At 35.6% G+C, this 24648-nt stretch overlaps 1 protein-coding gene and 1 non-coding gene across 3 annotated transcripts in view; both read left to right on the top strand.

The window, feature by feature from the left end:
• IL6ST (interleukin 6 cytokine family signal transducer) overlaps positions 1 to 24648 on the top strand; it is a 49651-nt gene that overhangs the window by 8850 nt on the left and 16153 nt on the right. The window contains exons 2-10 of one of the 2 annotated variants that reach the window (XM_076008028.1): positions 5606 to 5638; positions 7300 to 7378; positions 11879 to 12184; positions 13208 to 13328; positions 16755 to 16921; positions 17442 to 17596; positions 19388 to 19547; positions 22318 to 22400; positions 23070 to 23280. In XM_076008028.1, the coding sequence (XP_075864143.1) occupies positions 5615 to 5638; positions 7300 to 7378; positions 11879 to 12184; positions 13208 to 13328; positions 16755 to 16921; positions 17442 to 17596; positions 19388 to 19547; positions 22318 to 22400; positions 23070 to 23280 (1306 nt within the window). In that variant the 5' untranslated portion in view covers positions 5606 to 5614. Of the gene's footprint in view, positions 1 to 5605; positions 5694 to 7299; positions 7379 to 11878; positions 12185 to 13207; positions 13329 to 16754; positions 16922 to 17441; positions 17597 to 19387; positions 19548 to 22317; positions 22401 to 23069; positions 23281 to 24648 lie in introns of both variants that reach the window. The other variant, XM_076008029.1, reaches the window with a different exon arrangement.
• On the top strand, positions 12509 to 12615 carry LOC142874159 (U6 spliceosomal RNA). The gene has a single exon (XR_012921983.1). It is a non-coding gene; the product is annotated as a U6 spliceosomal RNA (small nuclear RNA).

Raw genomic sequence — 24648 nt, 5'->3', positions numbered from 1 at the left:
AACAGGCACAGATAGTGTTTTGCTATGTTGCCCAGGCTAGTCTCAAACTCTTGCCTTCAAGAAATCCTCCTGCCTCAGCCTCCCAAAATGCTGGGCAAGTCCCAGCCACTGCATCAGCACAAGCTCTTTTTCTTACTGTTTAAGTCTCTTTTAAAATAATTAACTTTTTAAAATAAAACTAATGACAATGTAGTTTACAACATATATAAAGTACATGTGAGGTTTTAACATACACAAAATTAAAATGTATGCCAGGCCAGACGCGTTGGCTCACACCTGTAATCCTAGCACTCTGGGAGGCCGAGGTGGGCGGATCTCTCAAGGTCAAGAGTTTGAAACCAGCCTAAGCAAGAGCGAGACCCCATCTCTACTAAAAATAGAAAGAAATTAATTGGCCAATTAATATATATAAAATATATATTATATATATATATAAAATTATCTGGGCATGGTGGCGCATGCCTGTAGTCCCAGCTACTCAGGAGGCTGAGGCAGAAGGATTGCTTGAGCCCAGGAGTTTGAGGTTGCTATGAGCTAGGCTGACGCCACGGCACTCTAGCCCAGGCAACAGAGTGAGACTCTGTCTCAAAAAAAAATTAAAAAAAAAAAAAAAGTATGCCAAATAGCTCAAAGGTCAGGAGGAAAGAAATGGAATTATACTATTTATACTTGACGGTGCGTGAGGTGATATAATATTACTTGAAGATAGACTGAAAAGTTAAAAATATACACTGTAAACCTTAAAACAACCAATAAGATAACAAAACAAAGAATTATAGCTTAGGTTGAATGCTGTGGCTCATGCCTGTAATCCTAGCACTCTAGGAGGCCAAGGCAGGAGGATCACTTGAGGTCAGGAGTTCAAGGCCAACCTGAGCCAGAGCGAGACCTGTCTCTACTAAAAATAGAAAAAACTAGCCAGGTGTCATGGCACATACCTATAGTCCCAGCTACTTTGGAGGCTGAGGCAGGGAGGATTGCTTGAGCCTAGGTTTGAGGTTGCTGTAAGCTAGGCTTATACCATGGCACTCTAGCCTGGGCAATAGGGTGAGACTGTCTCCAAAAAAAAAAAAAAAAGAATTATGGCTTATAAGCCAACAAAGAGGGGAAAATAGAATAAAAAACATTCAATTAACAAAAGTAACAGGAAAAAAAAAGAAAAGAGGAACAAAGAACAGTTAAATATATGGAAAACAAGTATGGAGATTATAGTTTTTAAACCTAACCATCTATATCAAAAATTATATTAAATATAAGTAGTCTCAACATCCAATTGAAAAGCAGAGATTGCCAGATTGGACACAACTAACATGCTGCCTACAAAAAATGCCCTTTAAATACACAAAAACAAACAGATTAAACATAAAAGGATGATACGCCATGATACTAATCAAAGGAAGACTGGATATCAAAGTAGATTTCAGAGCAAGGAATATTATCAGGAGTAAAGAAGGTCATTTATTATCATAAATGGGTCAATTCATCAAGAGGGTATACCAAGTAGCATAGCTTCAAAATACATGAGGCAAAAACTGATAAAACCACATGGAGAAATAAATAAATCAGTTATATTTGGGAATTTCATTACCCCTCTTTTCAATAACTGATAGCAGTAGACAGAAAATCAGTAAGGATATAGAAGATGTGAAAAACACTATATCAACCAAATTAGGGTGTGATGGACATTTATGTAACACTCTATCAGCAGCAGTAGTACTTTTTAAGTGTGCACAGAACATTGATTTCGAGACTTGTAAAATTACAGCCATTGAGACAGTGTAGTCATTGCATAAACAAATAGATCAGAGGAATAAATAGAACAGGAGTTGGCAAACTGCAGCCCACAGGTGAACGAGCCCACTTCCTGTTTTTATAATGTATTATTAGAATACAGCTACCCCCTTTTGCTCCCTCTTGTTTATACATTATCTATGGCTATGGCTGCTTTTGTGCCACAGTGGTAGACTGATAGATCTAACAGAGTCCTTATGACCCATAAAGCCTAAAATATTTACCTTCTAGCCCTTGACATAAAAAGTTTGTCCACCCTGGAATTGAGAATATGCATGTAGACCCATGTGGACAACTGATTTTTTTTGTTGTTTGAGACAGTCTCACTCTGTTGCCTGGGCTAGAGTGCTGTAGTGTCAGCCTAGCTCACAGCAACCTCAAACTCCTAGACTCAGACAATCTTCCTCCCTCAGCCTCCAAAGTAGTTGGGACTACAGGCATGTGCCACCATGCCCAGCTAATTTTTTCTATATATTTTAAGTTGTCTAGCTAATTTCCATTTTTTTTTTTTTTTTTTGAGACAGAGTCATGCTTTGTTGCCCAGGCTAGAGTGAGTGCCGTGGCGTCAGCCTAGCTCACAGCAACCTCAAACTCCTGGGCTCAAGCGATCCTCCTGCCTCAGCCTCCCGAGTAGCTGGGACTACAGGCATGCGCCACCATGCCCGGCTAATTTTTTCTATATATATTAGTTGGCCAATTAATTTGTTTCTATTTATAGTAGAGATGGGTTGTTGCTCTTGCTCAGGCTGGTTTTGAACTCCTGACCTCGAGCAATCCACCTGCCTGGGCCTCCCAGAGCGCTAGGATTACAGGCGTGAGCTACCATGCCCGGCCTCTATTTTTTTTTTTTTTTTTAGTAGAGATGGGGTCTCTTGCTCAGGCTGGTCTCCAACTCCTGAACTCAAATGATCCACCCACCTCAGCCTCCCAGAGTGCTAGGATTACAGCTGTGAGCCACCATGCCCAGCCAGACAACTGATTTTTGACAGAGTTGCATTAGCAATTCACTTGAGAAAGAATAGTGTTTTCAATAAATGGTTCTGAAACAGTTGGCCATCAGTATGTACAGAATGAGCTTGAATTCCTGCTTTGCACCATATGTGAATATTAACTTGAAATAGTTCAGAGACCTAAATGTAAAACCTAAAACCGTAAAACTTTGTGATTTCAGATTAGGCAAAGATTTTATAGATATAACACCAAAAGCACAAATTGATAAATTGGACTTCATTAAAATTAAACCTTCTGCTCTTCAAATGACACTTTTGTAAGAAGGAAAAGACAAGCCACAGATTGGGAGAAAATAACGTACAAATCAATTTTCTAATAAAGGCCTTCTATCAAGAATATATAACTTTTCAAAACTTCATAATGAGAAAACAAAAAACCCAATTAAAAAGTGATCAAGGCCTGGTGCTGTGGCTCACGCCTCTAATCCTAGCACTCTGGGAGGCCAAGGTGGGAGGTGGGAGGATTGCTTGAGCCCAGGAGTTCAAGACCAATCTGAGCAAGAGCAAGGACCCCCGTCTCTACTAAAAATAGAAAAATTAGCCGGGTGTTGTGGTGTGGGGCTGTAGTCCCAGCCAGTTAGGAGGCTGAGGCAGGAGAATCGCTTGAGCCCAGGAGTTTGAGGTTGCTGTGAGCTAGGCTGACGTGGACGTCACTCTACTTACTCCGGACAGTGGAGAGAGGCTCTGTCTCAAAAAAGAAAAAGTGATCAAAATACTTGAACAGACACATGACCAAAGAAAATATATACCTAAGCATACACCTACCACATGGCCTAGCCATTCCACTCCTCACTTACCTTCAATTTTGTGGACATAGGCAATGTATAGTTTCCTAGGGCTACTCTAACGAAGTACAAGTTGAGTATCCCTCATCTGAAATGCTTGGGACCAGAAGTGTCAGATTTCTGATTTTTTGGATTGTGTAATATTTGCTTATGTACTTAAACTAGCAGAACATCCTAAATGTAAAAATATGAAATTTGAAATGCTCCAGTAAGCACTTTCTTTGTCACGTTCGTACTGCGAAAGTTTCAGATTTTGAAGCATTTCAGATTTTCAGATTTGGGATGTTCAATCTGTGCTACAAACTGGATGCTTAAAACCATAGAAACTTACTCTCTCAATGTTCTGGAGGCTAGAAGTTCTTTTGGGACTCTGGATAGAATCCTTCTTTGCTTGTTCCTACCTTCTGGCGCTAGCCATCAACTTTTGGCATTCCTTAGCTTACAACCACTTAACTCCAGTCTTTGCCTGTCTTGTCACACAGCATTCTTCTTATGTCTGTGTCTCTTATGTCTATGTCTTCTTGTCTTAACTGTACCAAGGGCCCACCTTACACTAGTATAATACAACATCTTAGCTAATTATATCTGCAATGGTCCTATTTCCAAAGAGAGTAACATTTTGTGGAACTAGGGGTTAGGACGTCAACATAGCTTTTGTAGAGGAGATACAGTTCAACCTAAAATGAAAAAAAATAAGCAAAATAAATAAATTACATGGTATCTAAAACAGGTTGGCTCAGTATGGCCCACAGACCAAATCCGGCATGCATCTTATTTTTGTAAAGAAAGTTTTATTGATGTGCATTTGTTTATATATTGTCTATCGCTGCTTTTGCACTTTAATACCAGAGATGACTAGTTGCAACAGAGAACTTAAGGCCCACAGCTATTTGGTTGTTTACAGAAAATGTTTGCTAAGCTATTTTAGAAGGTGTTAAATGCTAAGGAGAAAAAACAGGAAATGGGGGATAAGCAACATAGGCTGGTTAGGGGAGATGTCTATGGGAAGGTGAATTTGAGTGAAGGTTACAAGAAATTAATCTTTTTATGTATTAACTTAGATGTCTAATATGTAGTATTAAATGACAGAAGCAAGTTATAGAAGATTTATCACTTGTGTGATTCCATTTTTATAAAATAGGAAAGTATATATTTATACCATACAAAGTTATAATAGATGCATAGAAAATTTTGCAGGAATGTTCGCAGTAGTTAACTTTTAGTCGGATTATAATGGACTTTTACATGACATTTTTTTCAATTTCTTTTCATTTGGCATTTAAAAAATAGTTATAATTTAATTCCTTTTATGTTATTAAATTATATCAAAGGCTTGATGCATGTGAAACAATGAAGGATTCAACTCCTTGCCTAAATTTGAAGTTATCTTCTTATATTTCAAAAATGAGCTACCAGTTCTTATACTAGAATTTAACATAGTACTGAGAAAATCTTAAGAGGAACTTTTATGTCTGTGCTTAGAATAGTTTGGTAGTTGAGTTAGCAGGCTTAACTTAATGCTAATAAAAGACAAAAAGTATGATTCACAGCAGACCCCAACCTTTTTGGCACTGGAGCCTGATTTCATGGAAGACAATTTTTCTGCGGGGTTGCAGGGGGGCGGCTCTGCAGCCCAGTTCCTAACAGGCAGAGGAGGATCCGTCTGTGATGGGGGGCAGTTTGAGGACAGGGCATTGCATTGTTAAAGAACTGCTTTTGTCAAATTCAGCAAAATGTCCTTTTCACATTTCTATGACATTACATAGACATCAAGGAAATGTCTATTAGGCATAGGTAAACAAATAATGTTTGCAACTGTACATCACAACATGATACTAGAATATTTGAATACACAAGTATTTATGGGATTATTTTATTCTGAAGCTCAGGAGATAATCTAAAATGAGATATTTTCAGCAAACCTGAAAGCCTAACAACAGAGAGGGATCTAAAAAAGTACACATATAATAAAATATTATCAAAGCCAACTTTCTGAACAAGGCTCTCTTCTGTTTACAGTGAGACCCAATGGAAAGAGCACGACAGTTGGAGGTAGAAGATTTAGTTTCAAATCCCTGTTCTTTCGTTTACTAATTTTGTGTTTGGGGTAAGTAATTTACCTTGTCTGAATTTTTGTATTTTATTTTGTTAAATTCCAGTAAATAATCCCTGCCTTACCTGCCTGCTTCTCTAGGATATTAGGAGAATCAAGTGAAATAATTTACATGAAAGCATTTTTATATAATGTAAAATAGTATCAAAGTGTTGTGAAATAATTGGGTACTAATGGAAGAGAGTGGAGTGTGGATAATTTTTTAAATAATTAATTTAATAGTTAATTTTATGTAGGGATGACCAACTTTTTACAACTTTATTCACAATAACACTGTACTATACAGGATACCATACAGAAATTTTCCCATCCTGATCCTTACTCAGCTTATTCATTCAATAAACATTACTTTGCCTTCTGTTTGGCAATTGTAGTTGATATACTGTTCCAGTGATAGTAGTAATGTTACCATAGTAACAAAGTTTATATTGATATTTTTCCTTATGTACAAAGTAAATCTGAATGTATTAGTGATGCTTCTTCATTCCGTCCTTGGATTGCATTAAAAAGGAAATGTAAAAATTACAACCCATAGGCAATAAAAATAATTTATAAAGGGTACAGCTATTAAATATTTATCAATTACAACTCCAGTGTTTTTCTCCCACTTGAGAAAATCCATGGGAATTAAAGTAAATGAGAATAAACAATTACAGGGATAATCTTGCATTTCTAATTTTTTAAGTAAGTCATTCATAAACTTTGTTACTTTAACTTTAATAGTAGCAAATTACTTGTGATGTATCTTATAGCTCCTTTCAGCTCCTTTTATGTTTGAGTTGATTATATTTCCTTTTCTATAAACTGCCTATTCAAATCTTTTTGCCTATTTTTCTGTGAGATGTTAGAATTTTTTAGTGATTTGTAGGCATTCCTCATATATTGGGGAAAATTTTTAGTCATTTGGTCATGCTATGGATCGCAAACATTGTTTTCCATTTGTTAAGTTTTTTTTTTTTTGAGACAGTTTTGCTCTGTCCCGGGCTAGAGTGCCAGGGCATCAGCCTACCTTTTACAGCAACCTCAAACTCCTGGTCTCAAGGGATCCTCCTGCCTCAGCCTCCCGAGTAGCTGGGACTACAGGCGTGTGCCACCATGCCTGGCTAATTTTTTCTATTTTTAGTAGAGACAGGGTCTCACTCGTTCTTGCTCAGGGTGGTCTCGAACTCCTGAGCTCAAGCAATCCTCCCACCTCGGCCTCCCAGAGTGCTAGGATTACAGGCATAAGCCACCACACCTGGCCTGTCAAGTAACTTTTGAGGTTACTTATAATTGGTTTTGCCATGCAGAAATTTGTCTCTCTCAAGTTCTCAATCTCAAGAGTTATTTACTAATAGTGTGAGACTTCACATAATAAAGAAACAGGATTTCTCTTTTAATTAACCTTAAAGTATAAATTACGTTTTCTAGCAATGTTTACATAGTCATAACTTCAGTGGGAATAAAGAAAAATAATATGAAAACTTGTTTTCTGCATTCTCATAAAGATTTTACCAACTTTTAGAAAATAGCTACAGAATGGAAACAAAAGATTGTATCTTAAGTTATGTGTATATAAGAGAAAAAATATTAAAAAGAATATTACATGTGTTTGTTACAGAAGTATCTATGCAAGATGTCAGTGTTGCAGACTTGGCTAGTGCAAGCCTTGTTTATTTTCCTCATCACTGGATCTATAGGTAAGGTTCATGAAATACCCTATCTTCTAACTCTACAAATTGAGGTTTATATATTTTTACATAATTATATAATTTAACTTATCTTTAATCATTATTTAGTTATGCTTTTATGGTTTTTCCAATATAATTATTGAGAGAATAATATTGTCTTAAAATCATTTTAGTAAGTAAAAGTACTGTTTTTTTGTAGAATTTGAGTTGTAACAGTCATTCAGTAATCCCAATTGCTGTTTAGCTATACTAATAGTAACTTCAAGGTGGGGAAGGAAAAAAATAATGTTTTTGTTTTTAAATGGAGGAATAGGAGAAAATCTGTTAAACTCTTAGCAGCACTTCACTTCTCAATTGCCAGAAGTGTCACTGAGCAGTGTGGTTATAATAACCAGAATTTAGGGGTACCTGAAGAAGTACTAGTCAAACTGTGGTTTATAGCCTGATGCTCTCCTGAGATCTGGTGGTTGCTGGTCCACAATAAAATAAACACAGACTTTAAGAATAAACTTTTAGTCACTCTTAACAATTTGATATAGCCATGACATCCAAGCATGAGATTAGTGGACTTGTATTGTTAAACACAGTATAGAACAAAAGTATAAGTTTGTGACAGATTGGAAGAGAGAAAAAACTGATCTTTCATCACAGATAGTTTGAGAGGCACTGCTCTAAATCACTCCTCCAAATCCAGGAATGAAATTTCTTGTTCGACACTTAAAGTAGCAGAAAGGTTATATTGAAAATCTATCTTATTTAGAAAAACTTTCCTTTTTTTTTTTTTTTTTTTTTGAGACAGAGTCTCACTCTGTTGCCTGGGCTACAGTGCCGTGGCATCAGCCTAGCTCACAGCAACCTCAAACTCCTAGGCTCAAGGGATCCTCCTGCCTCAGCCTCCCGAGTAGCTGGGACTACAGCCATACACCATCATGCTTGGCTAATTTTTTTTATATATATTTTCAGTTGGCCAATTAATTTCTTTCTATTTTTAGTAGAGACGGGGGTCTCACTCTTGCTCAGGCTGGTTTCGAACTCCTGACCTTGAACGATCCTTCCGCCTCGGCCTCCCAGAGTGCTAGGATTACAGGCATGAGCCACCTTGCCCGGCCCGACTTTCCTTATTTTGAACCACATTTCTTTTCTTGTAACTTTTTCCTATTAAATATGCTTCTACAGTAGGTCAAATTTCTCTTCCTACTGTTATGCTCTTCAAATATTGAAGGACTGTTTTCCTATGTCTCTAAGCCCTCTTTCCCCAGCTGAACTTAGCCAGTTATCCTAATCATTCATCATAGGATGTGGCTTCCAACCCTGTGCATGTTGATTGCCGTCCCGATTCTTCACTCAGTTGACTAGCATTAAAAATATAATATCACCCTAGCTCTCCCACTTACCCAGCTGTAGACCTTTGGCCAGTCATTTAATCTGTGCCTCAGTTTCCTGATCTATAACATAGGGATAACAATGGTTCCTACCCTCTAGGGTTTTTGTGAGTATTAAAGGAGTTAATATACAGAAAGCATTCAGACAGTGCCTGGCCCACAGTAAGCATTATAAAAAGGATAGTTTTCATATGTGTATTACTATGATTATATATATTTCTTATCACCCAAATAGGAAAATTTTCTCTGTTGCAGATTTCATTTTATTAGTTTTAGCCTATTATTCTACTCTTTCAACATAGTTTTGAATCCTGACATTTTCATTCAAAGTTTTAGTGATCATTCCTAGTCCTGTCCTCTGCTAATTTGATAAGTATATGTCTCAGAGAGAAAGACTTCCCCCCAAGTTGTTGATGAAAATGTTCAAAATAACAGGACTACCTACATTAGTTGTCTCTTACTGCCTTACAAAAACTCCAAAACTTCAAGGCTTAAAATGACACGTCTCATGGTTTGTATGGACCAGAAATACAGACAGGCAGACATAGCCAGACTGATTCATCTTTGCTCTACAATTTCTGGGGCCCTCGGGTAGAATATTTAAAGATGGCTGGGTCATCTGCAGGTGCATTCACTTATATGTCTGGTGTTATTACTAGCTATAGGCTTTGCTGGGGCTATTGGCCAAAATACCACACATGGCCTCTTCATGTGGCCTTGGTTTCCTTAAACATGTTGCTGGGTTCCTAGAGCAAATGTCTCAAGAGTGAAAGATTGCTAGTCAGAAGCTATATTATTTTAATGATCTAGCTTTGGAAGTCATAGCACACTCCATAGTCTAGGGTAGACACAAGCACCCACACAGATCTGAGATGTTTAGGGGGAATATAAAACCTACTTCTTCACACTTCTTCGCAAAGGAGTATCAGCGACATTGTGTGTCATCCTTGAAAGTGTGGTCATCCTTGAAAAATACAGTCTGCCCCAAGGACTTAGGAGAGGCACTTTGGCATATTCTGCCCAATATCACCCTCTTTGACTTTTTCGTAGTCAATTTTTTTTTTCTTTTTGTAGAGACAGGGTCTTATTACGTTGCCCAGGCTGGTATCAAACTCCTAGCCTCAAGTGATCTTCCTGTCTTCACCTCCCAAGTACTGGCATTACAGGCATGAGCCACCACATCCAGCCAGTATTTTTTTTTTTTTTTTTTGAGACAGAGTCTCGCTTGTTGCCCAGGCTACAGTGAGTGCCGTGGCGTCAGCCTAGCTCACAGCAACCTCAAACTCCTGGGCTCAAGTAATCCTTCTGCCTCAGCCTCCCGAGTAGCTGGGACTACAGGCATGTGCCACCATGCTCGGCTAATTTTTATATATATATATTAGTTGGCCAATTAATTTCTTTGTATTTATAGTAGACAGGGTCTCGCTGTTGCTCAGGCTGGTTTCGAACTCCTGACCTCGAGCAATCCGCCTGCCTCGGCCTCCCAGAGTGCTAGGATTACAGGCGTGAGCCACCACGCCCGGCCCCAGCCAGTATTTTTTATATATGAGTAATCAATTAAAGATTTATTACTTTGAGTCTATGAAAAATAGCCAAATACCAGCATTTTCATGATGTTTATTCTCATATTTATTATAGTACATTCTAATCCACATTTCTTCATCTTGCTCACATGAATATTCAAAATAACCTTATCAAATATTAATACCTTCCTTAATGAAAGTATTCTCTTTCTACAATTTAATCTCGGTCTGGTAGCCCTGTAAAAATGAGATTAATTTGGCATAGGATGGTTTTAATGGACCTGTGTTTCACTTTGAAAACTGGAACATTTGCCCATTTTTAGTGGGGGTGAACATTTTAACAGCCAAAAAAAAAAATATTCTTTTATTCTGTATGATTAAAAACTAATAATGTTGAGTCTCATTATATCCTATGTGTTTAGTATTCTAGAGTGTATTTCATATTTACTGTTCCCTGTAATTACTTTAGAGAAAGTGTATCAGGAGTGATTTTGCCAAGGAATAAAGTGAGGTCTAGGAAATTGTAAGATCTGGCCCAGTTACACAGGGTATCTTATTTTTAGATACCTTCACCACAGGTGAAGTTCCATACTGTTGGAAATTGTGAGTAATAAATGTGCTAGGACTTATACTATACATGTATAAGTAATGGCAAGGTGATATGAACAGGCCACATTATGTGGTTTTTTTGTGTGTTTTTTTTTAAGACAGAGTCTTGCTCTGTTTCCTAGGCTAAGAGTGCCTAGGAAAGGCGTCAGGCTAGTTCACAGCAACCTCAAACTCCTGGGCTCAAGCAATCCTACTGCCTCAGCCTCCCAAGTAGCTGGGACTACAGGCATGCACCACAATGCCCGGCTAGTTTTTTCTATATATATTAGTTGGCCAATTAATTTCTTTCTATTTATAGTAGAGACGGGGTCTTGCTCTTGCTCAGGCTGGTTTTGAACTCCTGACCTTGAGCAGTCCTCCCGCCTCGGCCTCCCAGAGTGCTAGGATTACAGGCGTGAGCCACCATGCCTGGCCCTGATTCTGTTTTTAAATAGGGGATCTTATCCCATACATTTATTGTTAAAACTAATGTGTTTGGCCATCTTGTTCTATTCTTTCTGTTTTTTATTGCTTCCTATTTCCTCTGTTGTCTGAATTTTGACATGGACAATTTATACTGTTTCCCTGTGTCCCCATGTGCACCCTACAACAGCATTCAGGACTAGAGAGGAGAGGAGACTTAACACTGCCTGTTTTCTGGAGAGTTTAGTTTAGACCCTAGGTCTGAATCAAGGAACAGGATAGGTAGTGGGGCAAGTATGAATCATGCTACAGGCAGTCTGTGTTTCCTGAAGAAATGTTAGAATAGTATACATACCGTGAGCTAAAGCTTGAATAGATTTTTCTTCATTTCTATCTGCCCTATAATTTATGTATGTCTTTACTAATTTAGGCACTAAATTCTGACCATATTATTTTTCAGCTGTGTATTCTTTTTCTGTGTCTTTAGGGATATTTAGTGAAGGCTAAGGAACATTGAATGCTACCAGCCAGATACCATTTCGTACCAGAAAAATTCAGTCCGTTTGATGTATTTTTTTGTTGTTCCTTTTTAGGTGTACTTCTAGATCCATGTGGTCGCATCAATCCTGAATCTCCAGTTGTACAACTTGGTTCTAATTTCACTGCAGTTTGTGTGCTAAAGGAACGGTGTATGGATTATTTTCATGTAAATGCTAATTTCATTGTGTGGAAAATGGGCCATTTTACTATTCCTAAGGAGCAATATACGATCATAAACAGAACAGCTGCCAGTGTCACTTTAACAGATGTAACTTCCTTAAATATTCAACTCACTTGCAACATTCTTACATTTGGACAGATTGAGCAGAATGTTTATGGAATCACACTAATTTCAGGCTGTAAGTTTTGTTTTTGTCTTATTTCAGACTTTGTCATGACTGCTGAACCACATTTTTAATGTTGTCTGTTGACCTTTATGAAGTGCTGTAACCTGTGGACTCGGTGACTTCTGGACATTTTTTAAAAATAAGCTTAGAAGTAAAAAACTACATTTGCATTATTAATATACAGAAAGCCTAAAGAATAATGCAAGTTTCATCTCTTTCCTAAAAGTCAAGCATTTTTCAGTTTTCTAGAAAGCATTTGACACAATACCCCAAAAAAGTATTGTTGAATTAAAATCTGTGAATGTATTCAAAGTAACTTTCAATATCCCTTAATTGGTGCTCGCTTCAGCAGCACATATACTAAAATTGGAATGATACAGAGAAGATTAGCATGGTCCCTGTACAAAGATGACACAGAAAAAGAAAAAAAAAATCCCTTAATTGCTGAGAACATGCACATTTAAAGCAGCTGCTTGAAGAAGATAAATAAATCCTGGAGAATGTCTTTCGTGAAGGTCAAAGTAAATAAAGTAAATTTTCTATGATCCAAAAGTAGGTTATCAAATTTGTCTATCTCCCAAACTTTATAAACTTTATAAAACTTTATAATTTCCCAAACTATATAATTCTCAGAGTTGGGAAAGCAATAAGAAGAGAAATATAAATGAATCCTTTTTGCTTCTACTTAAATGCCTCTTAACATATGTAAATATTACTTTTAAAAAATATACTTTATGGAGAGATCAGTTGATATTTTTATCCAGTTATAAATGAACGTTGATTTTATGTAGAAAATTAATGTGAAACAAACTAGTTGATGACAAGATAGAAAATGTATGTTACTGTCTAAAGGGAAGTTTGAGTTTGAATAGAAAAATTAACTTTTAGTCACCAGTCTTTCATTATGTCTGTTCTTTTTGCTTGGGTTTGTTTTTTCTATCTGAATTTAGGTTGTAAATGTCTTGAGTAGTATATAGATTGCATAATATTTGTGGATATAAAACTTTTTGAGAAATGCTAATTTTTCCCTTTTAGTGCCTCCAGAGAAACCTAAAAATTTGAATTGTATTGTGAATGAGGGAAAGAAAATGATGTGCTACTGGGATCCTGGAAGGGAAACATACCTGGAAACAAACTTCACTTTAAAATCTGAATGGTACATTATTTTAAGTTTGTTGTATTTATTAAGTCAGTCATTTTTGCTGGGATTCTTTATATTTTGGAACATATCAGTTATACATAAAAGTAGAAAGAATAGTATAAATCCCCATATACCCATCACCCAGCTTCAACAATGGTCAGCTCATAACCAGTCTTATTTTATGTATATTCCACCCCATATTGTCTTGAAGAAAATCTCAGACATATAATTTCATTCATAAATATTTCAGTACATATCTCTAAAAGGTAAGAACACTTTTTAAAAACCTATCTACATGCCATTGTTATACCCAGACATAATTTAAAATACTTCAATATCATCAATTTTCTGCTACTATTAATTTCCTGTTTTCTTATAAATATATATTTTTTATACTTGTTTGAATCCAGATCCAAATAAGCTCCATAAATTGCAAATTGATGTCTTGTAAGTCTCTTAAACTATAGGTTCTACCTGCTTCTCTTTTTTCTTTTTCCTTGCAATTCAGTTGTTAAGACAACTGTTATATAAACATTGTGTAACATATTCCTTTGTCCCTTTATTTCCAAAAAGTTGCTGTTAGATCTACAGACTTGATCCAGATTCAGGTTAAAATTTTTTTCCAAAATATTTTATAGGAGTAGTGTCTACTTCCATCAGGAACTACCATATACTGTTTGATTGATTTTCTCTTTTGTGATGTTAAGATTGAGCAATAGTTTAAAGTGTTAGCCTTGTTTATTCTTAATATTAATAAAATTTCCCGTTCATTTTTTCGAACATAAAAAGGTTGAAAGAATTTTACAGTGAAAAGTCATACATACCCATCACCTAGATCCTACAGTTAACATTTTAGTATATTTGCTTCATCATATACCTATTTATCTTTGTATCCTTTTCTGCATCTATCCATCTATACTTTTTTTTATGCATTTTTTTTTCTTTTTTTTTTTTGTTTTTTTCTTTTTTATGCATTTTAAAGTGAGTTGCAGTCATTAACATATCTAACCCTTAAACATTTCAGTATTTATATTGTTAACTAGAGTTAAATGTTTGCTTACAGGTTTGTTTTTAGGTAGAATTTACATATAGTGAAATTTTTAGGTAGAATTTATATATAGTGATCTTAAGTGTATCATTTAGTGAGTTTTGACACTAAAACCAAGTATCAAGATATAAGACATTACTGACACCCCCAGAAAGTTCCCTCATGCTCCCTTCCCAGTCAGTCCTGGCCACCACCCCCACCCCATGTGAGCAACTACTTGTCTGATTTTCTTCACCATAGCTCATTTTTGCCCACTACAGAATCTCATGTAAATGGAATTATATAGTATATACTCTCCGGTGAAAGGTTTCTATAATTCGGCAGAATGTTTTGAAATTTAACCATATTGCTTCCCGTTAGTTTTTCCCCTACAGGTTTAAGCAATCATCAGTAATCATTATTTGTATGTAAGTTACAAAACTGTGGTATTCTGTGTGGGGTTTTTTTTTAGCTGAAATACTTAAAAACTTTCTTTATCAACTATGGGTAACCTCACAATTCAGATAAGAGAAGCAAAATAATGTTAATATTTTTCCTTCATTACCAGTTTTATAATGAGTTGATTCCCTAGCATCCTAGGGAAGGTATATAATGAGGGATTTTTCTCCCTCATTAAGAAATTGTATTTAAACACATTTGATATATTTTAATCCATTATGGTTGTTATTCTTACTGATGCTTAAATTGTTCCATCTTTGGTGGGAGTTTATTCAGATTGTCTCATGCATCCTTTTGACACAACTTTATTAGCCTTTGGATAGCTTCCTTGATTTCTGGTATAACATTTTCCAAATTCATCTTATGTAAATTTCCTCACCCAGACCCAGAATCAACCATTTCCCAAGGATCCTGGGTTCCATTCAGTGTGAAATAATATTTAGAGATTGGTCTGGGTGCAGGAGAAATTCATTGCTGCTGGGTTGTCATAGTTTCTAGGCATTTTCAGTGGAAAGAGCTAGGAAATGTTTGTAGTTTGAGATAAACTATATCATAAAAAATATGAACTCCTAATATTTGCAATTTAAAATCAGGATACAGGTTTTTACATAATTTAATCCATCTAACTTCTGTATCTCCTCTCTTCTGCACTGAAAATCCTAGTTCCCAACGATACCAACATAATTATTAATTTGCTTTTATCCTACAGTAAACACAACATTTGCAGAATAACAATGCTAACGTTAGCACCAATACGATTACTAAAACCAATTTTAAAATTGTTTTTCTCCACGAAGGATGCGTAGTCTAATTACTATGTTATACAGTTACTTGCAATAGTTCCTTTCTGTGTGGTTATACCAAAAACTCAATATACAAGTTCATATGTCTCATTTTGCTTTTGATTTTTAGGAATTTTTCTTAATAATTATGTTAAATAATCCAAAAAGTCAAGTCTATTAAACAAGGTATATTCAGAGAAGTTTAAATTCTATCCCTGTCTCCTCTACCTTGTTTCCTTTTTTCCCCTAGAGGTTATCCATTTTTGTTTTGGCTTGCTTTGTCCTATTTTTTAAAATTGTGATTGTATGTAAATATTTTTAATTGAGGCATAATTTATACACATGTGAGTAAATATGGTAATATGGAGATAGACATCAGAAAGTGATTGCCTGGGTTTGACTAGAAAGAGGCTGAGGGAATTTTCTGGGGTGATAGAAGTTTTTATCACTAACCTCCTGTCACCTTACATATTGTGCTTTTAGAAAGCATATTGTTTCTGGGACAGTAAAGATTCTGTTTCAGGAAAGGAGAAAAACAATACTAGGATCACAAGGAAAAGATCATTTCTGGAGAGGGATCAGTAGGAATGGAGCATAAAATTCTAAAGTAACAGTATCCATAGACTAAAAATTTGGAAATAATTTTGTGTCATAAGATAAAGAACAGGGCCGGGTGTGGTGGCTCACACCTGTAATCCTAGCACTTTGGGAGGCCGAGGCAGGCGGATTGCTCAAGGTCAGGAGTTTGAAACCAGCCTGAGCGAGACCCCGTCTCTACCAAAAATAGAAATAAATTAATTGACCAACTAAATATATATATACAAAAACTTAGCCGGGCATGGTGGCGCATGCCTGTAGTCCCAGCTTCTCGGGAGGCTGAGGCAGTAGGATCGCTGAGCCCCGGAGATTGAGGTTGCTGTGAGCCAGGCTGATGCCATGGCACTCACTCTAGCCTGGGCAACAAAGTGAGACTCTGTCTCAAAAAAAAAAAGATAAAGAACAAACTCTGTTTTAAAGAAAGGCAGCTTCATTTTTAAGAAATTTTGTTTTTAGTGATCAATAATTTTTTTGCTACAACAATTTGGGTCTCATCAAACTCTTTTTAAGGAACTTTTTCACTCTTATTTTTTCAGATCTATTTTTAATGACTGATTCTTACATTTTTTTTATTAGGGCTACAGAGAAATTTGCTGATTGTAAAACAAAACGTGACACCCCCACCTCATGCACTGTTGATTATTCTCCTGTGTATTTTGTCAACATGGAAGTCTGGGTAGAAGCAGCAAATGCCCTTGGGAAGGTTACATCAGATCATATCAATTTTGATCCTGTAGATAAAGGTATTTATAAACCTGAATTTGAGAGTTTATTAGACTAAATAGCAGTTTATAAATTAAAGTGGTTTTTAGATTTTAATATAGGAAGAAGCATTTATTTAACTACCTTAGTGATTAATTTGGAAAAAGAAAAATATCCATAATCTAACCACACTCAGATTTTTTCACTTTGAATGTTATCTTCTCGTATTTTTCCAGTTCGCAAACTTTTTATACCATTGTAATCACAATACACATATTGTTTTTATTCTTTTTAAAAATTTGATATATCATAAATGTTTAGTTTTCTTTTGATACATGCACCTGAAAAGATTAATAAGTGTAATAAACTGTAAGAAAAACTAAAGTTTCTTTAGAAACCTTTCCTTTCCATTATAAAGTATAGCATAGCATCATTTTCAAAGAAATTTGTTCATTTAGTAAGAATAAATGAATATTGTAAATTAAAAATATAAAGAATGTATTTGAATTTGTATGTGAAGTTGTAGAAGTAAAAATAAACACTATGATTTATTTTCTATAGTGAAGCCCAATACACCACGTAATTTATCAGTGAGCAACTCAGAGGAACTGTCTAGTATCTTAAAATTGACATGGATCAACTCAAATATTAAGAATGTTATAAGACTGAAATATGACATTCAATATAGGACCAAAGGTGCCTCAACTTGGAGCCAGGTAAAATTAAAGTTATTGTTTATTCAAATAGTCTTTCTTGCTACCCTCTAACCTAAAAGTCTCAATCATTTTCTGAATATCTTAAGTTTCTGATTATGTGAAATATTTTGCTTGACACCTCTTCTGGGTGTTTATTTCAAGCAAGGGCAAGCAGGAAGATACCGAAATAGAAAATACAGCTTTACGGTATACAGTAGCCTTTGTGAAACATGAAAGTGATACAGGGTGATAGGGAATGGCATTTTTGATGGGTGGTGAAAGAAATACAAGTAATAAGCAAATTAGAGGAACAAAAATAAAGAGACTGTAAGGATAAGGTAGAGCATGGGTTGGCACACTACAGTCCACAAGCCAAAATCCACCTACCACCTGTTTTTGTATTGATAAAGTTTTACTGAAACATAGCCCCACTTAGTTGTATACATATTATCTCTATTTTTATTCTACAATGGAAGAGTTCTGTAGCTGCAATGGAGACTATCTGGCCCATAGCCCTCAAATATTAGTAAATATTTAATCTGGCTCCTTATAGAAGATTTGTCAACCCCTGAGGTAGGGGAAGAGATTGGTAGAGAATCTTGATGTGTAGCCATCAAGAAATAACTTGTAAGACTGAGAAGGAAAAGGATGGTGTACTCAAAGATGAAGCTGTCAGCAAAAGAAATACTTGGAGCTTTTTAAAAGGCGATCGCCATACCATTTGAGGTACTCAAACTATTCTGTTGTGATTCCATTTATCACTAATAGTTTGCTTCTTGCTTTTGTTGCTCTTGTCACAGCAATGAGTCTATAAGGGAATTGAGCCCATGACCTTATTACTAATGTCCTCATTGCACTTACACAAAGGGTTCAGAATACAGTCTGAAAGAGCAATAAAACAAAATTGGATGAATGTTGCATGTTTTGCAGAGAGGATACATACCTGAAGTTCTTCAAAATGAGTTTTAATATCATAGAATCTTAATTCAGTAGTACAAAAAACTGACGTCTATTTTATATCCATACCGAAGTTTTCAGAGTAGTAGAAAGAACCACAGTTATTTATCTATCTATAATCTCCTCTCTTTTTTTTGAAAGCCAAGCTTTTCTACTGTGATAGCTTATGTTTTTCTTGATTGGACTGGAAATCTTCCTTTTGCCTGTCCAGATCTATGCTCTACCCTTTTCATTCCTGCTTTGTCATGGCATGCTGACCTATATGGATTTCATCTGTGGGTTCTCATTCCATCTAGTTTCATAGTGAGTTTGATTAACAGAAGGAGGGATAGAAGAAGAGGAGTGAGAATAACATGTTTATTTCCCCTGCTTCCTATCTGAGGTGGCTGTGTCTCTCAACCTAACGTCCCTGTTCCTTTCATGCTCTCTATCTGACCCTCTATTTTCAGTTTCTGGTACCACCTCTTATCCATTTAGGCCTAGGTGTAGTAACAGCTACAAGCCCCAGAGTACTAACTGCAGTATCTAAGGATTCCCTATATTCTGGCCATAGTTCCTTTACTAAGCCCTCTTTAAATTAATCTCAGTGGTTTGTGCTTGTCTGTTTACTTCTGAGGTTCTGAGTGTTATAGGTCCCATGGAAGAAAGAAAGAAAAGAAGGGTAATAGATAGATGTTTCCATACTCTTTAAACCTAGTAACTTTACTGATTCTGACTGCTTCTTTACTTCATTTATTTCTCTCCAGAGGTTAAGTTTAACATATTAGTCTTGTTTCATTAAATTAGTTTCTAATTTCTAACACAATTTAGGAAGATTTATTGAGTTTTTTGTTGGTCAATTTGCTTTGTTTTCAGATTCCTCCTGAAGATACAGCATCTACCCGATCTTCATTCACTGTCCAGGATCTTAAACCTTTTACAGAATATGTGTTTAGGATTCGCTGCATGAAGGAAGATGGTAAGGGGTTCTGGAGTGACTGGAGTGAAGAAGCAAGTGGGATCACATATGAAGATAGTAAGTAAATAAGTATGTGAAAAAATAAAGCTATTAGAATTCTGGCTGTAAATTGTGTCTTATATTAATAGCATAGACCTCACTACTTCTTACTTTGTGATCATTTTATTCAAACTGTAGTATTTTACACTTTCATCTTTAAGAACATCAAGAGTAAAATTTAATATGCATTATTGGTAGTATAAAGCTAATTGATACTTAATTAAAGAAAATTATGGAATGGTGTCTTAGATACCATCAGAAAACCATTGACTTAACTATTGATAAATCTAGAACATTTATTCAAGGAGGGTGGTCCAGAGATACCTCTAACTAGAGAATCATAGCCTGAACCATTAATATCACACTATCTGGCAAAATATACCTTAGACTATCATGATCACAAAAAAATATTTATACGATACCTTTTATTCATTTTTTTTCTACCAGCACTTGATAAACCTTTAGAAAAAGATTGATCCTGGAATTGTGGTTGATTGGTTGATTTTTATTTTCCATTTCCCCCATAGATAATATAATGTGTATATTATAGAATACAAAAGGCACAAAAGAATGTACATTCTAAAGATTCCCTCCCCAAAGCAGCTAATTGTTACTCATTTCTTGTGTAGCCATCAAGAAATAATCCTGTGGCATATAGATTTTTCTTTTTGAACATTTTCCTGTCATAGTCTCACCCTTTAGGTCTCAGGGGCAATACTTGTGGCTTAAAAACGTCCTCTAGCATCTATATCCCTTTACTTCCAGCTCTACTAGACACTTAGGTCATTATGTTAATTGAGAATGTGAAAGGCAAAAAAAGTACCCTTCTTTCCTAAGAATTTTCTCTCACATTCTCATAAAAGCCAGGAAAAAAAGCAATCCTGCGATTGCTGGTTTGCGACTCCTTAACCAGATTCCTTTGTTTTGACCAGGAATTCTTAAACTGGGATTCTTTGGGCCTATAAAGGTACATGGATCCATTTGGGGAAGTTTATGAGATACCTGAAAATGTATATACTGTGGTTAGTGCCTGTTTGCATTTTTCTGGGGAGAAGGAACATAATCTTTGTCAAATCAATGACTCTCAAGAATCCAAAAAGTTATGAACCATTGGACTAAGCGTTCTTTCAACTTAGTGAATGACACCTCTAGGTTCTCTTTATGTTAGGAAATATTTCTGACTCATAAAATTTTCTTTGTAATTTCATGTTATTCTGTTTGAGTACTGCACCACACTTGCGTATTTATCTATTCTCACCTCCTGTACTGGCAGCCTTTCTCTCAGCCTTCCTGATCTGACTATCCTCTTTTCTTTGATTTGTTATCTATAATTCTTTCTTCATGATCAACATATTACTGCTTTGATTTTATTCAAATCCTTTCTTATTTTATTTGAATATACCATGTTTATAATTTATAAAAATTTTGAAAATTGATACTATAGAAAAATTTAAAACTAATTACTGGTATTTAACACTTGGTTTTATAAAGTGCTTTTTGACATGATTGATGATTATCACAACAATACTATGAATTCGTTTTTATTATATACTATCACTCCTACATAAGGTAATAAACTTATACTACTTTTACTACATTAAATTTGTTTTATATTATGTATATTTAGGGATTTTAGGCATGTATTTAAATATTTTTCAATTTGATTTTTAGCAATAAGCATCAACTGATTCTTATTTTAAAGTTTTCTTTAAAAAAGCAGTGGTATCAACTGATTTTTCAAAACTTTTGTAAATACAGGATACAATATTAGATAGAATAAAAAGGGATTCGAATAAAATCCAAGCAATGTGTGTTAATCAAGCAGAGGTAATTATAGATGACAAAAAAAGAAAAGAGGACAGGCAAACCAGGAAGGCTGGGCAAAAGGCCTGCCAGTACAGGAGGTTCAAACAGATAAAACATGAGTACAGTGCAGCACCCAAATAGTAAAGAACATGAAATTATAAGAAATAAAATAAGAAATAGTGATGCAGGCCGGGTGCGGTGGCTCACGCCTGTAATCCTAGCACTCTGGGAGGCCGAGGCGGGCGAATTGCTCAAGGTCAGGAGTTCAAAACCAGCCTGAGCGAGACCCGGTCTCTACCATAAAAATAGAAAGAAATTAATTGGCCAACTAATATATATAATATAAAAATCAGCCGGGCATGGTGGCTCCTGCCTGTAGTCCCAGCTACTCGGGAGACTGAGGCAGGAGGATCGCTTGAGCCCAGGAGTATGAGGTTGCTGTGAGCTAGGCTGACGCCACGGCACTCACTCTAGCCTAGGCAAGAAAGCGAGACTGTCTCAAAAAAAAAAAAAAAAAGAAATAGTGATGCATCTTTGGTTATTGCTTAGGATACATTTGTACCTTTACCATTTTGAGGTTAGAAAAGAGTTCCAATATGATCTAATCAGGCGTCCTCAAACTACAGCCTGCAGGCCACATGCTGCCCACCTAGGACATTTATCCGGCCCTCTGGGTGTTTTTGCCACAGCTGCCTGTCCTGCTTAGCATCTGACTCGTCCCAGGCCCACAGTGCGTACTCTCCAACGGTTTGAGGGACAGTGAACTGGCCCCCTGTTTAAAAAGTTTCAGGACCCCTGATTTAAATCATCAAGCTATCACTCTAAGGAAGATCCCATCATGATGGGATGGGAAAATGCTGGTATAAAGAGTTAGAAACACCATACAATTAAAGGATGAGAATATTAAGAACAAAGAATAATTTGCAGCATTATATTTTACTGTTAAAACATTTTATTTTAAAAGTTTATGTCTTTTCTTTAGGACCATCTAACACACCCAGCTTCTGGTATAAAATAGATCCATCCCATTCTCATGGCCATAGATCTGTACAACTCATGTGGAAGGTAAAAATCACATTTATATTCTTTTATTTCTTATACAGATACATTTTATATGATATATGAGTGGAGGGTTTTTAACAATAAATTTTTATTCATCTTAATATTAGCAAAGCATTTAATAACTATTTTTAATAACTAGAAACACAAAGCTAAAGCTTTATGTATATTATATAGAAGTCAGGTTCATAAACTACAGATAATAGGTAGCAAGCACAGTTCTATGAAAGTGCAAGTGTTTTAAAGAAGAAAGACTCTGTCTTATACTATGGAATTTTCCAGAGTGCCTCAGAAAATAATTAATAAAGGTTTGAGATAATCAAAATGTATGCTGATAAATTGATAAATGTGCATGAGTATATCATATTTAAAAAAGATAGAAAAATACTCAAGCATAAAAGAAATTATTTAGGCCCATATAGCCACAGTATAGGATAGTATACAGAAGTAAAAGCTAACAGAATGATGCTACTTCCCCTTTTTTAGTTGAGGTCATGCTTTTACTCTTCATTCAGTGTGTAGCAATTTTACTTTAGTACAAGTTTAAAATGAGATTGCCAGTCCTTTCCAATTATATATTTAGAGATTTAGCAAAATGGCAGAATTTGTGAACATGAAGAAAAATTGATTAACTTTAGTCAAGATTTATGAAATGATTTTTTTAACTTGTTACAGACATTGCCTCCTTTTGAAGCCAATGGAAAAATCTTGGGTTATGAAGTGACTCTTACAAGATGGAAATCACGTTTACAAAATTACACAGTTAATGACACAAAACTGACAGTAAATCTCACAAATGATCGTTATATAGTAACCCTAACAGCAAGAAATGCAGTTGGCAGATCAGATGCATCTGTTTTAACTATTCCTGCCTGTGACTTTCAAGGTTTGTATCTGTGAGATGGAGCCTGACTCATGGATGGAATAAAGGTGGTTAGGTATGATGAACGGGGCTCCCATAAAACACACAAGTAGTCTAAGACTGACTGTCTCCTCAGTATTAGAAATGATCATATTTTTAGAAATCATTCAGCAGGCAGATTTCATCAGGATGCATGAAATACTTAATCACTGCATGGCTCACTTAAACCTTGCAGGAAGCTACTTTATTCATTTAATCATTTTCTGATTACTTACCTGGTTTTAAAGTTTTATTTCAAGATTTTGAGAACTTCAAATGCATATGTCTTAAATATGTTGTTTATCTGTAGCTTTATCTGTGAATTTGGAGAAAGCAAAAATTTAAGTTTAAAAATAAATAAATTTCCTGGGTGTGGTGGCATGTGCCTATAGTCCCGGCTACTTGAGGAGGCTGAGGCAGGAGGAACATTTGAGCCCAGGTGTTCAAGGCTCAGCCTGGCCAACAAAAACTCCATTTTTTTTTTTTTGAGATATAGTCTCACTGTGTTGCCCAGGCTAGAGTGCCATGGCGTCAGCCTAACTCACAGCAACCTCAAACTCCTGGGTTCAAGCAGTCTTTCTGCCTCAGCCTCCCGAGTAGCTGGGACTACAGGCATGCACCACCATACCCGGCTAATTTTTCTATATTTAGGTGTTTGGCTAATTTCTTTCTATTTTTAGTAGAGACGGGGTCTCGCTCTTGCTCAGGCTGGTCTCAAACTCCTGAGCTCAAGCAATCCTCCCACCTCGGCCTCTCAGAGTGCTAGGATTACAGGTGTGAGCCACCATGACCAGCCCAAAAACTCCATTTCTAAAAACATAATTTTAAAAATAATAAAAAATAAAAATAAATTGACTATTTACTTTACATGTAAGTTATAATAAAGTGCTTTTATGCAAGAAAATGCATATTAATATATGCATTTAATATATTAATATATACACTAGGGAGGAGACAGATTGGAAATAACTAGACAATGGAGACTTTTTTAAAAGTATAGCAAAGGCTCTGGAGACATTAAGATTAGGTATGTAACCCTGTATAGCTCAGTAGTCCTGAAAACATCACTGTTACAGCAGAATATAAAAAATTTTCATTTCTTTATAATATTGAATCATCAAGGAAAGGTAACATCACTCTATTTAAGAAGACAAAGAAGCATATAACTTCATGAATATAATAGGGGAAAATAAGTTCTTGCTGAAGGTATAAACTTCAATAAAATAAGCACCTTAGTTGTTGATGTGGACAGATAATACACTGTATAAAAAGAAATTAATATTAATATATGCTATAGAAATTGATAAATAATATTTTGAAATGACTATAAAATGTGGAAATTTCAAATTTTTG

Source organism: Microcebus murinus, chromosome 11 (assembly GCF_040939455.1).
Source record: "Microcebus murinus isolate Inina chromosome 11, M.murinus_Inina_mat1.0, whole genome shotgun sequence".
In the NCBI taxonomy this organism is placed as follows: Eukaryota; Metazoa; Chordata; class Mammalia; order Primates; family Cheirogaleidae; genus Microcebus; species Microcebus murinus.
This window is presented reverse-complemented; position numbering and strand designations above follow the sequence as displayed.